Source organism: Lagenorhynchus albirostris, chromosome 16, assembly GCF_949774975.1.
Source record: "Lagenorhynchus albirostris chromosome 16, mLagAlb1.1, whole genome shotgun sequence".
Taxonomy (NCBI): Eukaryota; Metazoa; Chordata; class Mammalia; order Artiodactyla; family Delphinidae; genus Lagenorhynchus; species Lagenorhynchus albirostris.
This window is the reverse complement of record NC_083110.1, coordinates 6204379-6220929: the sequence shown is the minus strand read 5'-3', so window position 1 is coordinate 6220929 and position 16551 is coordinate 6204379. Positions and strand designations below refer to the sequence as shown.

Here is a 16551-nt window from a genome sequence, read left to right as displayed (position 1 = left end):
AACACTATAGCTTTATTCTAGAATTATTCTTTAGAATAGTAGAAAATTAGTAAAATACAAAGGAAGTATCATAAAGATAACTCTCATTGTGACGCAGTTGCCCATCAATTATCTCAACACTTTTTTCAGTTCTACCAAACCTTGTTACCCTGATTTTTAAAAATTTTTGTTGGTATTTTATTTTGCTTCATTTAGTATTTATTCTTTTGCTCATCAGGGGAATGAAAGTTGAATGAAATCATATAAATAAGGTTTCAAACATATGATATAGGAAAAAAATTTTTAATGAAATGGGTTTAAGTAGTAGGTATCATGTTTTTGATTAACAAGGGATTTTTTTTCTCATATATACACACTTTGCACTATGTATATTTGGGGTAATGTTTGAATCTTTTCAGAGTTTAAGTTAAAAATGTAGCATGGTTCTAATAGATTTCGTGTTTCCTTTAATAGGCACACCCATTAACAAGCGACCTGTACTTGGATATCGAAATTTGAATCTCTTTAAGTTATTCAGACTTGTACACAAACTTGGAGGATTTGATAATGTAAGTATTACGATCAAAAGTGAAACATGTTTTTCATACATGTTTTCTCATCTAAAAATTATCTAAAATTGTTTATTAATAAAAACCTAAGAATAAAAGGAAAAGAAAATGGAGGGTACAAGTTAGAAACAGCTAGCTTCCTCAGTCCAAATTTAAATTTAATTAAAAATTTTCAAAAATGAGCTTTCTGATTTACTGTTAAATTTGTCAAACTTTCATAAACTACCTGAGTTATAAAACAGCCATATTAGTGGAAATTCTTTCTCTGTCTCTTTTCCATTAGACTATAACGTCATTGAGAGCAGGGATCTGTCTTAATATTCTTTATATCCTTAATCTCTATCACTGTGCCTTATATATGTAGAAAACATATTATTTGCATATATATGCAGAAGATCTTCATTGAACTGAAGAAATTATCTTAAGGTTGCCGTGATGTATGGTGCCCATCCAGTTACAACTCTTCTGGAGGAAAAAAAAGTATTCTGCATTACTAAGATTCATAAAATTGCTTTGATTTATTAGCTTATATATTTTATGGGAAATCATACATCATTAAAACTTTTTATCTCTGTCTTTTCATTAAGATTTTGATTTAGGAATGTGGATGTTTTCTTATTTATTATATATAGCAGGGTTTCTTTAAAAGTCAAATGGGGACTGCTTGGCAGTCTAGTGGTTAAGACTCCGTGCTTCCATTGCAGGGGGCGCGGGTTCGATCCCTGGTTGGGGAAGTGGGATCCTGCATGCTGTGCTACGTGGCCAAAAAAAAAAAAGTCAGATGGCCTAGTATTTCAACATTTGTAATTCTGAGATTTGTTAGAATACCAAAACTTAACTTGAAAACGTTGTTGTAAACCAGATTTTTGATTTAGAATTTATCAAGATTGATATTTTTCATTCCTTGAGACTGGAACCAAGAAATATAGGAATATTCGTGTACACACACACACACACACACACACACACACACACACACACATATATTATTTATCAAACTTTTATCGCATTCCCACCTTTTAATTTGGGAGTTTTCATTTCACTTTGTCTGTTAGATTGAAAGTGGAGCTGTTTGGAAACAAGTCTACCAAGATCTTGGAATCCCTGTCTTAAATTCAGCGGCAGGATACAATGTTAAATGTGCTTATAAAAAGTAAGTAGGTGTACTTGATATAGCTATATTCAATATTTTACCTAGAAAGCAGGATGGAATTTACCATATAACTGAGGCTAGTAATTTCTTCTAAGAAGAAATCAAGAAAGTTTTACTAGAGTAATCACTCTATAATAGCGTTTTCTAGAGTGTATTCCATGAATACTAGATCTGTGAGAGTGTCTGTGAAGAAAGTTTTTGTGGCCAAGTAAATTTGGAAAGTATGTGTAGAAGTTAAAATGCCAAAGTTTTTTGTTTAATGCCAAAGTTTTAAAGTCAAATAAACCCAGGTTCGAGTCCTGGTTCTGCCGGTTATTTGCTTTTTGTGCCCTTGGACCATTTATTTGTTCTCTCAAGCCTCAATTTCCTCTTTTTTTTAAATGAGATGATACTATTCGCCTCATAGGATTACTCTGATGAGTTAATGAAATTTTACATGCACTCAGAGGTCCAGTGCCTGGCATATAAGAAGTGCTCAACAAATAGATGCTATTACTAATTCTTCTAATAGCTACTGTTGTTACAATTACTACATTTAAGAGGATGACTGTCTTTTCACTTTTAGCATCTTTTTTTAATGAATTTATTTTTCTTTGAAAAATGTTTATGTTTGAGTAAAAAAGATTGGGAAGAACTAAACTAGAATAAATTTGAATATTAACATAGCTCAATATCTGAGCACTTAAACAGGAGAAATGAACACATGTTTTAAGAACTACAACTCTACAATAACATTTCAAAATGTTTTCCCAAATGTAACATCTTTTCATATTTCCAGATACTTATATGGTTTTGAGGAGTACTGTAGGTCGGCCAATATTGAATTTCAGATGGCATTGCCAGAGAAAGTTGTTAACAAGCCTTGTAAGGAGTGTGAAAATGTAAAAGAAATAAAAGTTAAGGAAGAAAATGAACCAGAAATCAAAGAAATAAAGATTGAAGAGGAGGAGAATGTAATACCGAAAGAAGAAAAGCCTACTGAAGAGGGTACTGAAAGAAAGGAAAATATTCAGCCCTCTCTGGTAAATAGGATACTGTTGATAGTCCTTTGCCTTCTTTGGTGCATTTTCTACATCCTCTGTAAAGATTACATAGTTAATTTATTATATAATTTTATACTTTATTGTTCATGCACTTTCCTCATTAAGTGCTATTTTTGTGTTTAAAATAGCTGTTAGCTATTTTTGCCTAGTGTTTTAGGAGTTTCTTAAAATAACTTTCTCAATGTTAGTATTCGTTGGTACCTCCTTTTGCTAACAATTAGATAATGGAATGAGGTTGACAATTTTTACTTTTGTTGGTATAGTTCCTCTGATCTTTTTCTAGGGAAGTAAAAAGAATTTATCAGAATCTATACCTACACAGTCTGATCAGGAAAAAGAGGTTAATGTGAAAAAAACAGAAGAAAATGAAAATCTGGAAGATAAAGATGATGAGACAACTGGGGTAGATGAATCCCTCAGCATAAAGGTAGAAGCTGAAGAAGAAAAAGCAAAATCTGGGTAAGAAATTTGTTTTTGGTTAAGATGCATTTTGGCTGAATGAATTCTTACAATTTGCTCTTTGTATGTGTGTGTGTATGTATGAATCTAAATTTGACAAAATAAATGAGTGATTTAAATTTGCATTTATTATGTAAATAGTATTTGCCTCCTTCAGAGACCCTACTAATGCAAATTTGTAGCAAAAGATCATATTTTTGATCCATTATTCTTGCTCTCATCATGGAAATTTATGAAATTTTGAGCTAGAGAAAAGCACTTCTTACTGCCTTAACCTCTGCCGGATAACCAGATAATATAAATTTGGGAAGATGGCCTTCTCCAGTGTTTTGTAGATGGTATGTTGGCTCTAGATTTGGAGAATTGTAACCATTTTTTAAGCAAAAAATAAGAATGGAAAAGTGCTAGTAATTAGTTTTTAAAAAGCCAGAATTGTTATGTTGTGTTTTATGTGATAGTAGCATTTACTTGTTTTGGTCAGTTTGGGATAATGAATTATCTAGCAATGTAATCTCTGTACTGACAGTGGACCCCTGGATTTTATAGGTGATCTTTGGCATCTGATTTTGTGTCTGAGGTTTATAAAACCTAAATATTCCCATTGTTAGTGGTTCTTTTAAATAAGTACAACCAAATATTTTTTTGATCATTTTCGTATTTTTCTGAAATTTGGCCACAGCATGCAGACAAGCAGGGAAGAGGAAAAACCATGCTTAGATGAATATAGTAAAAGGTGTTTATTATACTTTGTAATATGTATATCTGTGTGTACAAATGTGTATTTCAAGTACTCCTTACTGATATTGGAAATTATTTCAACTATTAAGAAACTTAGTAAGTATTCAGCTCTTTGCCTAAAATCTCTGCTCATTTTAGTGTTCTTCTGAAATTTTGGCCACAACATGCAAATATACATGAAAAAACGAAACAAAACTGGGTTTAGATGAATATAGTATAAGTGTTTGTTCATTTTACGTGGCTATATTTCCGTGTGTGTTAAATGTATATTTGAAGTACTCTTGCTGCTACTTGGAGACTGTTTTAACTATTAAGAAATTTCGTAAGGATTCAGCTTTTTGCTGAATTTTTAAATACGTAGACATTTCCAGAGCATCTACTGTGTGGAAAGCCCTGTGATTAGCCTGTATTTTCTCTGTTACTAATAGTTATCTTAAATTTTCAAGGTGGTACTTCAGCTTCTTTTATGGTATAAACTATATTTTGCAGATTTTTAAAAATCTTTCAACTATATGGCCTTTTTATTTACCACAGATATTTATAAATGTATCATACAACAAACTGAAATTTTCCTGTTGTGACTGCTTTAGAAGCGTTATGGGTTCTTTAGAAGCTTTATCGGTTAGAAATGTCCAAAACTGATCTCTGAATTTTATTAGATAAGTGCAATAGAAACTTTTATAATTATAAAGAATTAATGTATAAGTATATTTCTAGTATATAAACTTTCTCTAAGTAATTAGCTGCTACCGAGAACTTTCAGTGTCCTTCCCTCGTAGTCCAGGTGTGGGGGAGTAAATCATTTCATTTATGTAAAATGTCTGGTTCAGCGCCTGGCCCATAATAGGTACTAATAAACCAAAGTAGTTTTTTTGTTTTTAATTTGTTCCATTGTAAATAAGGAATATGACATCAAACTTGGGAAATTTGATATTTCTTTGTGAGTTCGGATGAAAAGTTCCTGGTCGATACATTTGGTTTCCCAATCTGTAGTTCTCTAAAAGCTAACTAATGGGGCGTGCATGCGTGTGTTTGTGTGTATGTATGTGTGTGTAATATATACATCAACTTAATTTTTTTAACCCGTGTACTGGCTGTATTTTATACTTTGAAAGGCTCTCTTTCTTGGCATTTTGTGTTCTGTTTAGTTTAGTGCATTTACCTCTGATTTTGCCACTAAGAGGAGGAGGAGGAGAGTATTTGCTTTGGCTGATAACCAGTAATTGTGTTGTTTGCTTCTCTATAATTCAGTGTATTAGTTGAGTGATTCCTGTTTGCTTTGCATCTGAGGTTGACATTAAATGAGAATTTTTAATTTTTGACTGCTTTTGAAAATTAATACGGAATATTAGGTTTTTATTCCAGATTAAATAAAGGATTGTCCTGGCTACCACTTTAAGTCAGGTTGTGCTTGCTATCATTGGCATTTACCAGTTGTGCTCAGTGCATTATATAATGTAAGATACAGTTTAGAGTTAGTTTTCGTTTTAAAAATTTTAGACTTTTTATCTCTCATATATTTTTTATCTCTTTTATGATGATTCTGAGGTGCATGATAAATCTCCGGTACATAATCAATCTCTGTTGTAGCCACCAGAATACACTTCCTTTTCTCCCTGATGCGCAGGGATATACTTTTATGATTTAAACAAGTAGTGTTCTTTCAAAAAAAAGTCTTAACTGTTTTAATTTTATATGTGTATACTACATATATAGTATATATAAATCATTTACTTAAAGTTGTTAATAATAGTTTATCATCCGTAACACCCTTTCTGATAATTTCTCAGATATTTTAGCCTTACTAATAAGTTTTTCTTCATTATAGAAATGTTAATATATTTTCAGTAACAGAGTTCATATTTTTTATCTCAGATTACAGCTAGATTCATTTAATTTTTTAAGTACCTATTTATTTGACTGTAAATGAGTCTTTAAACTAGGATTAATTCTTAAGGATCTTTGTAGACTTTATGATGTATTTCAGAGAAGATTGGCTCGTTTGGTACTTTAGCATATAAGAATATAAAACTAAAGTTATCAGTGGAGGAAGACATTTTATATAAATATTAATAGCCATTAACTTTTAAAGCTTAATTACTTAAGTTGTCTTGTGGTTCTGTTTTATGACATTTATTCATTTGTCAGCTGTAAAGTGATGGATTCTTTTTGAGAGAAAACTGTTGTAATAAGTATAGACATATTGCAGAGCAAATTAAAACTAAATATAGTCCAGAGTTTCCTATTGAAATTTATTTTTTTTTGGTAAATCTAGTGCCTGGAAGGATTTATGATTTAAGATTTTCTCCAATTTGTTGAATACAGATTTGTGGCTAATATAAAATGAATATGAATGCTCAGCTTTAGAAGGTGCATGGTATTGAAAAGACCAGAATGGTTTGCATTGCTGCTTCTAGAATGCAAATGACTTTTAGTTTCATATTATTTGGAATTGGCCTCTCATATACCTATTTCTTCAGAACTTTAAAGTTGAGAGAATTGGTAGAAGAGGACTTGCAGTAAATATGTGTTAAAGAGAGCAGAAATTGTGTTGAAGTTTAGAGGAATAGAAAGAAAAAACCTGATGGGATAGTAACATGAAGTTAGTAGGATATTCCTGTGAAAGGTAAAGTAATATTTCATTTAGTATAACTTTTGAAAATTTAGTTGGAATTATTTTAAAGTTATTAAGACTAGCCATTTGGCTAGTAAAAAGTTTTGTTTAAACATCCTGAGGTTGGAAATATTTGAATGAAAAATAATTTTTAGTCAGAAAATGGCTATAAGGTGTGATGATTTTTGTTTTTGTCAACTGAGATGTAAAACACTTTTACAATAAAACATGAGAAAAATGTTACATTCGACCTTACTAGTTTCTTGCTATTCAACACAACTTCTATTCTTCTGGCTGTTGGACATTTTCTTTTAATGCACTACTTTTCCATTTTCATTTTCTCTGAATGTATCTTTCTGTAACCATCCATGGTCATCCTGCACAGTTTTAGTTTTTCATATTAAATTGAAACTCAGAGAATATCATACACTTGGAACCTGCTGTTCCCGGAACAATCACAGCCACGATTTTTATCATTTTATGTGGTTTGGAACTGAAAAGCTTATGAAGTGTCTTTTATTAACTGCAATTTTTTAAACCTTTCAAGAGATGAAACGAATAAAGAGGAAGATGAAGATGATGAAGAAGCAGAAGAGGAGGAGGAGGAGGAGGAAGAGGAGGAAGAGGAGGACGACAACAGTGCGGAAGAGGAGTTTGAGTGCTATCCACCAGGCATGAAAGTCCAAGTGCGGTATGGACGAGGGAAAAATCAAAAAATGTATGAAGCTAGTATTAAAGATTCTGATGTCGAAGGTGGAGAGGTCCTTTACTTGGTGCATTACTGCGGATGGAATGTGAGGTAACTTGAGTTTTAGCTAGTGATTACTACCTAAAAACACTTGTAAAATAATTTCCTATTTTAATATTTAACGAATTACAGATTTATTAGTATTCTAATTGAGGGCACAGTATACCACACAAAAAACATGTAGTTTTGGCAAGTAAGTGCCTCGCTCAGTGACTTCCTACTTGTTGGTTTCAGTAGTTCAAAGGTATCCTTAGTGTCTGGAAACTGAAGTCTATGTAGCTGATTTTTATGTTATGCATGTAGATTAATAGAGGCAACATTATTAGTGAAATGATAGAAAAATTTCTTTAAAAGGTAAAAGGGCTTTGAGCTTCTTGACATCTACAAGCCAGTTATCAGGCTTCTTACTCTCTTGCATTTTCAGCCAACTTGCTGCAGTAACCTCTTCTTTGTAATCTTGTTTCTTTCCTTTAGTAGGCAGGGATTTTAAAGTTGTGATTTCTTAGGAAGCTTTAGCTATTTCAAGAAAGCCTTATCTCCTCATTAACAGCTCTTGCATTACAGCCTTGTTCACAAGCCTCCGAAATTAATTTTTATGTTTGAAACAGTATCGTTGAAGTGTTATGAGCAAGTCTGCTTGACTGAAATAGAGTGCACGATCCGACTGCTACTCACCTAGGGAACTGAAAGGCGAGACTGAATTTTCTTCTTGTACAAGTTTGCTTTGGTTTATCCAAAGAAATTTTGTTTGAATTTTATCCAAAGTTGGCAAGCCAGTTTTGGGATCTGAGCATTTTGATATCTTTTAAGAAAAACCTTGTTTATTTTGGAATGTTTGATATATTTGAAGTAGCCTGTGATAGAGTTGTAGCCCTTGAAAAGGTAACCATCGAAGTTTTCAGTGGTAGTTTCACGGTGTACCTAGTGTCTTCTTCAAGGAGGAATACAGTTCTCATACTTTATATTTAAATTGTATTCTGTGGTTTGGGAAGTTTTTAAGAAAACATCATTGCAAATTCTGTTTCTTAAAAAAAGTACACTCTCTGTTTCTTAAAAGTACAATTTGTGTTGTCCTTCTGCAGCAATAGGAAGCTCTATCTAGAAGCATGATCTTCTGATTACCTTTCTTAATTTGAGAGAAGTGCAATTCTGATCCATTCTGAAGCTTAAGTCATAAGGAAATGTTTAGCAGTTTTGTTTGGGACTTTTTCTTTATTATTTCTACGAAGAAGGTTAACAAAGTTTTGGATTTTAAGAATGCCTATCATCAGTATTGTCCTGCTGAAATATAAGCTTTCCAGATACCTCTTTCAACATCGTGTGTAATTTATCCTTTTGGCTGTTGGTTCTTGCGCTGCCCCTGTGGTGCATGATTTTCCTCACCTGAAGGGCTGACTATTAATGATCATGTTCAAAGGATACAAAGGAGATCTCAGATAGAGCTGTTATCAGAATATTTTCCTGTTTTTGATGTTTAATCATTTTGATTTTACTAAATGATCTTATTAAATATAAATGTAGAGGGAGTTCCACTTTGGCGTAGGATGTAAATGTAAATGTTGAACATGTTAGTTTAAAGTTAGGAAGGAAAAATTGAATCAGCAAAAATTAATAATTACTGAGTAATGCCCACAAGATAGATAATCTGAGCTGCATCATCTTTTACCTCTTTTTTTCAGTTCTTTTCTTCTGGTTATTTTGCTAGTTTATGTAATGAGGCAGTTTTCTTCGTGGCCTTTATAAAATGCTTTAAATTCTGTGACAAATGGATAGAATTTAGGCCTTCTCAAATTTCACTGTAATGAGGGCTTGATTATTTTCTGTTAATTATCTCATTAAACAGAAGGGGCTTAGTAGATATAAGAATTGAGACATTCATAAAATTATTCTGCAATTAAGATGCAACTTTGTTTTGTTAAGAAAAGATTTACTAAAGGAAAGCGTAATCCTGTCCTAGGAGCACTTGGATTTTAGAGGGTAAAAAGAATGTTCAGTTACTTGAGCTTTGAAATTGATACGGGAGTTGGGTAGGGTAAGGAAGGATTTTAAATTGAGGCATTCAAGTTTTTAATAATATAGAAAAGAAAAACAAGACCTAGTTCAACAAGACATGCTTGTGTTAACGAGAAGGATGCCATCTACTTCTGACGACTCACACGTTTGTATGGTATGAACGTTCAAAAGAAGAAAACTTACCGTCTTGATGAAGACCTGTAGGGTGGATCTCTACAGACTCCAGCATCATAGAGAAAACAATTGTCCTTCAGTAGATGAAGCAGTTAATTTTCTTGTAGTCAACATAACAGTATTCCTATTTCTCTCTGGATTAATAACCAAAGAGTCTGTCTTATTGATGAATAAGCAATAATTATGATTTTTGCTCCTCCTTCATGTCTGAAGCTAATCTAGTGAGGACCTCAGCAAATCCTCATCAGCTCTACAACTGTTTTCCTATTATTTTGGGGATCTTCAGCTTGATCTCTGAATTTACACTTGAGATGTGCAATTAGAAATGAAGATATATGCATGAAGTTTCATAAAAATAGTTTTATCTTTATTGGCAGTTGTTTATTACAACAGCATATTGGAAATTTTGTATGGAGATGTTTGAATTTTGTTTGATCTGAAACATTTTCCATCAAGCAGGTTTTTCTTAAAGAAAATAATATCTTTCTTAGAAAAATACTGTTTTTCTTGTAATTTCTACATTTTTCCTTTTTTTCTAAAGTGCTGTCTAAACCTTTACATTAATTTTCATTTATACCCTTATTTCACAACTGAAAATCTTAATTTTTTTGTTACACAAGATAGCATTTGGGCCAATTGTTTTTTACTTACTACAATGGGAAAAAAAGACATTTTTACATACTTACATTACATTTATGGGAAATAGCCAGAATTCTGGATCCTAAACCACATAATGACTTATAAATGGTACAGTATTGTTACAGAATTTTTCAGATATGGTGGCCATATGTAAAATGATTGTCCAGTGCTATAGCATTTACTAGTTCACCACATGCTTTTTTACAGAATTTTTAAAAACTCATCTAAAAGTAGCATTCAATATAGAAAAATGAGAAAGTACATAAAAGAAAGGATCACTACTAATACTGTTGTGTGTTCTCTTTTAGTCTTTTAAAAAATATATCTCCATACATTTAAAAATTATAGTCATACTTCAATAATTTTTAATCATAGGCTCTCTGTTATATTTGTTTTAATTTCTCTTAGTGATGTTAATATTTTATAAATGTTTTTAGTATCATTAGCTAATTGATCCTTTTCACTCTCAAGCTTCTAGGTCATGCCATAAAACATGAGATTGACGTTTGAAAATGAGGTTACTTTGAAATTCACTGGCCATAAACTTGAGTGTGTTGGATTTATCCTTGTTCAGTAACAGCTATCCTTGTTCAGTAAAACAACCAAGTGTGTTGGAACTATCTAGGCTACTTGGCATGGGATTTAAAATACATCAATATTTTATTATATATCGATGCTGATTTATTTTTCTCCATTCATTTCTACTTTGGCTTTCCATAATCAAGGAGTTGAGAGTTTGATTAGAGAACTTTTTTTAATACTGAAGATTCCCAACTGCATTAAATGACACCCTTAAGTAAAAGAAAAAGAAAAGAGACACTAAAATTTCAACTGTAAAGCTCTTAAATAACTAACAACAGTTAGTTCTAGTCCATGTTACAAGTTATAGAAAACTGAAAGTAAGATGAATTATACTTAAGTATATTATATGAAGTGAAAATGAATTTCATTTTAAAAATACCTTATTTTTCTAAGCAAATTGGCTCCTCCTTGGAGGGAGTGGGTGGAGTGGGAACTAGTAAAAAGCTTTCACAAACAAATGGGTTTCATCCCATTTTTTGTGAACATTCAGCTGCTTTTTATCAAATATCTTCCTTTATTTGGCAAACATAAGTTCAACAGCTATAAGCCAGATACTGTGCTTGGCACTAAAGGTACAAAGAAATAGTCCCTAGCAAGGAATTCATTGTCCAGGTGAGGGGAGAGCCTCTCCAGCATGTACAGCCCCCGTCTCCCCCCTGCCCTCATCCTCTCCTTATGTTGCTCGCATTCTTCAGTCATTTGTTAGAATCTTTTTTTTTTTTAAACCCCCATGTTCTTCTGTTGCTCTTGTGTTGTTGCTTTGTAGTACCTGCTTGACAAAACCCCAAGAAGGCTGATGAAATCTAACACTCCTACTACTCCCTGCCTGCACCTGTGCAGCTGATCCTGTCTGGAGGAAAGCAAACCACCACAATGAGTGGTCTTATTTTAAATTCGTGACTGTGAACCTCAAGTGGGCGCTATATGTCCTCCTTCCATGCCCTTTCTACTTTCTCAGACTATTTCATTTTTTTGAGAGTAATTTTTAATTATTACAGTTTTTATTGGTATAATTAACATTCAGTATTATATTAGTTTCAGGTATGCAACATAATGATTTGATATTTGTATGTATTGCAGAAGGATCACCACAATAAATCTAATTAACATCCATCACCATACATAGTTACAGAAACAATTTTTTTCATACAGTTTCTTATCTCCTCAAATCCCCAGGAACTCTTCCCCCATCCTCACTTTCAGCTGGTGACCTCATTGAAAAATTGAAATAAGAGAATTTCTACAGAATTCCACTACATCACCTTCTTACCTACATCTGCTGCCATGTTTTCTGCCTTCTCATCTTTAGCCTTAGGGTGAACAAGCATGCTACTATCTAAAACCCATCTTCCAACTGCCATAGCTTCTTGCCTAAATCAGAGATATGGTCCCAGAAATTCTCCCCTTTTTTCTCATTTTCTCACTCTGTTCTAAACCGTTCCCATCCACATATAGACCTGCAGTTATTCCTTTCATCTCATTTGAGCTTCCCCCTGCTTTCCCTACTGTGCTGTTTCTTTGCTCCACTTCCATCCAGCAAAAACAATTAGAGTTATTTACACTTGTTATCCAGTTTGTCTCCTGTTCTTTTTGTGTAAACCCAACCCAGTAAGGCTTTCGCCTCCACCACGCCTCCAGAACGGGGTCACCAGGGACCCCATCTAGCCGAATTCCATCCCTTATTTCTTGACCTCTTGTTACTTGCCTTACCTTAGTGCCTGAGCCAGCTGACCACTCCTTTTGTGGTACTTTTCACGTGGGTTCCGGCTGCTGCAGCTGCAGCTACTTTTCTGGTTTATTTTCCTTTTTTACTTTTCCCAAATTGAAAACCACCCCTCGGTCATTCTGTCATTTCTTATCTTTATGTGTTTTCTCCCTTCTAATTGTTCCCTTCTTTTATTCTTCTGGTATCCATTTTAACTTATTTTACATTCTGTTCCTGATTTTCCAGTCCTGATTTGAGTCACTTTTTCTGATATTGAATTTTTCTGAATTATTTTTTGGAGCCAAAGGGATTTGACCTCCTAGAATATAACTTCCATGTAGGACTGTGGGTAAATTTTTTTCTATTGTTTTAAGCTTTTTATATTGGGACCACATTACATTACGGAAGTGCATTTAATTTTAAAACATGAAAAAAAAACCCTCAGTTTTCATATTCATTCCATTAATATCCCTTACCACATCTAGAATGTTCTGTACATGCCTGTCATATGGTAACTATTAAACGAATATTGAACTAGATTGGACCTTCTGGCAACAAAATGGATGTAGAGCAGAAATTAAAATCTAAAAAAGGGGACTTGTATATAAAAGTGGTACCTATGGAATATAGAGACAAGTGGGGAATTGGGACAGATGTGGCTTAGTTTTCTCACTGGAACCTCTTCTGTATCATTTTACATATGGTAACTCTTTGCTTAACTTTTTGAGGCACAAACTGTTTTTCACAGAGGCTACACCATTTTACATTCTTACCAGCATTGTATTAGGGTTCCAATTTCTCCATATCCTTGCCAACACTTGTCATTTTCTGTTTTTAAAAAAGTGTGTGTTTATAGCTAATCTACTGGGTATCTCATTGTTGTTTTGATTTGCATTTCCTTAATAACTAGTGATGTTGAACATCTTTTCATGTACTTAATTTTATATGATCATTTGTATATCTTTTTTGGGGAAATGTCTATTCACGCCCTTTGCCCATTTTTGAATTGGTTGTTTTTTGTTGTTGTTAAAGAGTTGTAGGAGTTCTTCATATATTCTGTATACTAATCCCTTATCAGAGATGTCATTTGCAAATATTTTCTCCCATTCTGTGAACCCACAGAATTGTCCTTTCACCCTTAATAGTGTCTTTTTAATTGTGATAAAGTCCAATTTATCTATTTTTTCTTTGTTGCTCATGCTTTTTGTGTTGTATCCTAGAAAACATTGCCAAATCCAGTGTTATGAAAATTTCCCCATTTTCTTATAAGAATGTTATAGTTTTAACTCTAATGTTTAGAGTTTTGGTCCACCTTGAGTTAATTTTTATATATGATTATGGTAGTCAGTTTTTTAAATGACCTCTTTGGGTAATATACAGAGCCCAACTCCTAATTAGCAGCCAAAATGGGATTGAGAGTAAGAGACTTGAATGAATCTGATTGGAAGTGCTCATGTCCTGTGACCTTTCTTCCAGTCCCTGTCTCCTTTTGTTCCTTTGAAGAATTTTATGTCACTTTCTCAGCTTAATTTCCCTGTTCCTTCCCTGCCATACTTACATTGTACATGCCTTTGGACTTAGGAATATTGATAAGAGTACAAAGTTTTTCTACTCGTATGCTTTGAAATAATTATTCTGGTAATGATAGAAAGGAAAGCAAGGTACTCTATCTAGGAAGTTGTCTGCTTTATTTTTATAGTTGAAAGTTAAAGAACTATAAATGAAGGCCATTTGACAATGGTTTCCAAGGAAATATCTGTCAGCCTGTTTTAAGGGGAGAAAGGGAACATTGCCCATATCTCTTTCACAAAGTCTTCCTATTATCTTTGCACACTCCTGCTCCTCCTGTGTGCCATTCTTCTTTTCTTGATACCTCACTGTCATCTCCAAACTTTTGTCTCCATAAACCCTTATGTCACAGTCTCCTAGCCTATTTACTTCTGTTTATGCTATAAAGCATTAAAATTAAAAACTACTAGGGAAGTCAAAGGACTGTATGTTACTGCTCATGTGAAAAATTCTTTTACAGCACGCAAATGCTTTGTATCAGACAGTCCTACATGTAGAGAAATTTAAACGAAAGCTTATAAGCAATGAACAAGGGGAACATAAAAATGAATTTCGGGGGCTTCCCTGGTGGCACAGTGGTTGAGAGTCTGCCTGCCGATGCAGGGGACACGGGTTCGTGCCCTGGTCCGGGAAGATCCTACATGCTGCGGAGCGGCTGGGCCCGTGAGCCATGGCCGCTGAGCCTGTGTGTCCGGAGCCTGTGCTCCGCAACGGGAGAGGCCACAACAGTGAGAGGCCCGTGAACCGCAAAAAATATATATATATATAATTTTACTTAAAAAATGACTTTGGAGTTGGTTAGTTTTTCAGTGCAAGTGAAAATAAAAATTTCATTTGTGAAGAAGATTAATAAACTCATATATTTTTGCACTCAAATGGCCTCTCTCTCTTTCCTTCTTCCTTTTTTTCCTTTCTCTCTCTCTTGTTCTCTCTCTGCGTGTTTACTTAACTGGGCCTGTTCCATTTAGTATTTTTTGTAGATTGACAGGTACATTTAATGTAAAGCATTAACTTGGACCTATTCCATTTCATAGTTTTGTAGATTGGCAAGTTACATCAGTATGTTTGTCTAAATGTGCACAGACTAATCCCCTAAGCTTATCAAATATTAATAACACAAACTTTGGGGATACTTTTAGAAGTCAGTGTCTGCATCACAAAATACAATGAGTGCCAGCGTTGTTAACCATTTGCAGTGGTCTTTATAAGCCTGTTACAATGCTCTGTGACGTGTTCTTAACATTATATATTGATACTACCTCTGCCTGAAGACCTACACCTTTGTTTCATTTTACAAAGTTAAATTCTCTAGGAAAACAGATCTATATAATTACAGTACGTTTCTCTTGGGCTATTTGTGTCAAATCTTTAATATGATGATGCTATAATATTCATGTTTTTATCATCCTACTATTATATTCTTTATTACAATGAACACCATTCCTGTTTCTTTGATGTGGATTTAACAGTGTTGTATGGAGTGGAAATATGAAATGTTAATAGCATGCTTAGAATTTTATTTTTTCAATAATATGATGCTTTTATCTTTGTTTTATCCTAAGTACATGACTAAAAGCATTAAACTGTAGTCAGTAGGTCTCTATAAATTTTGCTTTAGATATTCTCTCACATTAAAAATAAATACGTAAATTGAGATTATTATAGAAAATTCATAAAGTAGGTAAATATTGATTAAACTGCTTATAAAGTTTATAATTGATAATAACTAGTGCTGCTCTTCATCGTGACTTGGTCTTTTTTTCTATTACAATATCATATTTCTTCCCTCCTATTTTCTTACTCAATTAAGGGGGAAAGAATTCCTTTCCATGCTAAAGAGGGCCTAAATTTCCACTTTAGATGTGAGGTTTTTAAAAGCTAAGTTAGTTTTATGACATATATTAAGTTTTTTGCCTATAGATAGGCAGGATATAAAATACATATTGTTCAGCAATTATGAAATGAGTCTCTCCATTACAGAAAACGACATACAAATGATGTTAATATTTCACTTATATTAACGGTTAGTTATTAGATTTTATCTTTTATAATCTGTATGCATATTTTAAATAATGAGTTTTTAAGTATTTTGTCAGTTCAGTTTTGTTGTTGAAATTATTTGTACGGTATCCTTATTCTGCATGTAATTGTTCTGTGGGTTTATATTAATACATGGCTGATGATATTTCTTTGAAAGTGGTTTAGTTAGGTTTAAGCAGAACCAAAATCTGAACTGATGTGGGCACAGTAACCATTTTGGTATCTTATGTCTGGTTGACTAATGTTCTTTTCCATTTTTATTGTTGCTAAATGATTTCTTAGATGATTTGCCAACAGATCCAAAAAAAAGTCAAAACGTTTTCTTTTTAGAACTCTGTTTTTCTCTGGTGAGAGCAAGTATGCTATGGTCTCTGAATGGTTCCTTTTAGCTTTGTATAAATATTTTAATTCGACACATTAAAATTTCAAATATTTATGTAGCTACTTTGTTTGAATGGTTCAGAGGTTTGTATTATTACTTACGTAATGACTGATTAGTGTGGTCCTCTCTGTTAAATTGTAAACT

General features: G+C 33.1%; 1 protein-coding gene across 1 annotated transcript in view; it reads left to right on the top strand.

Moving 5' to 3' along the window:
• ARID4B (AT-rich interaction domain 4B) overlaps positions 1 to 16551 on the top strand; it is a 126943-nt gene that overhangs the window by 83911 nt on the left and 26481 nt on the right. Inside the window, exons 13-17 of the mRNA XM_060126875.1 lie at positions 454 to 548; positions 1604 to 1701; positions 2480 to 2723; positions 3028 to 3203; positions 7103 to 7354. Coding sequence (XP_059982858.1) covers positions 454 to 548; positions 1604 to 1701; positions 2480 to 2723; positions 3028 to 3203; positions 7103 to 7354 — 865 coding nt within the window. The remainder of the gene's footprint in view (positions 1 to 453; positions 549 to 1603; positions 1702 to 2479; positions 2724 to 3027; positions 3204 to 7102; positions 7355 to 16551) is intronic.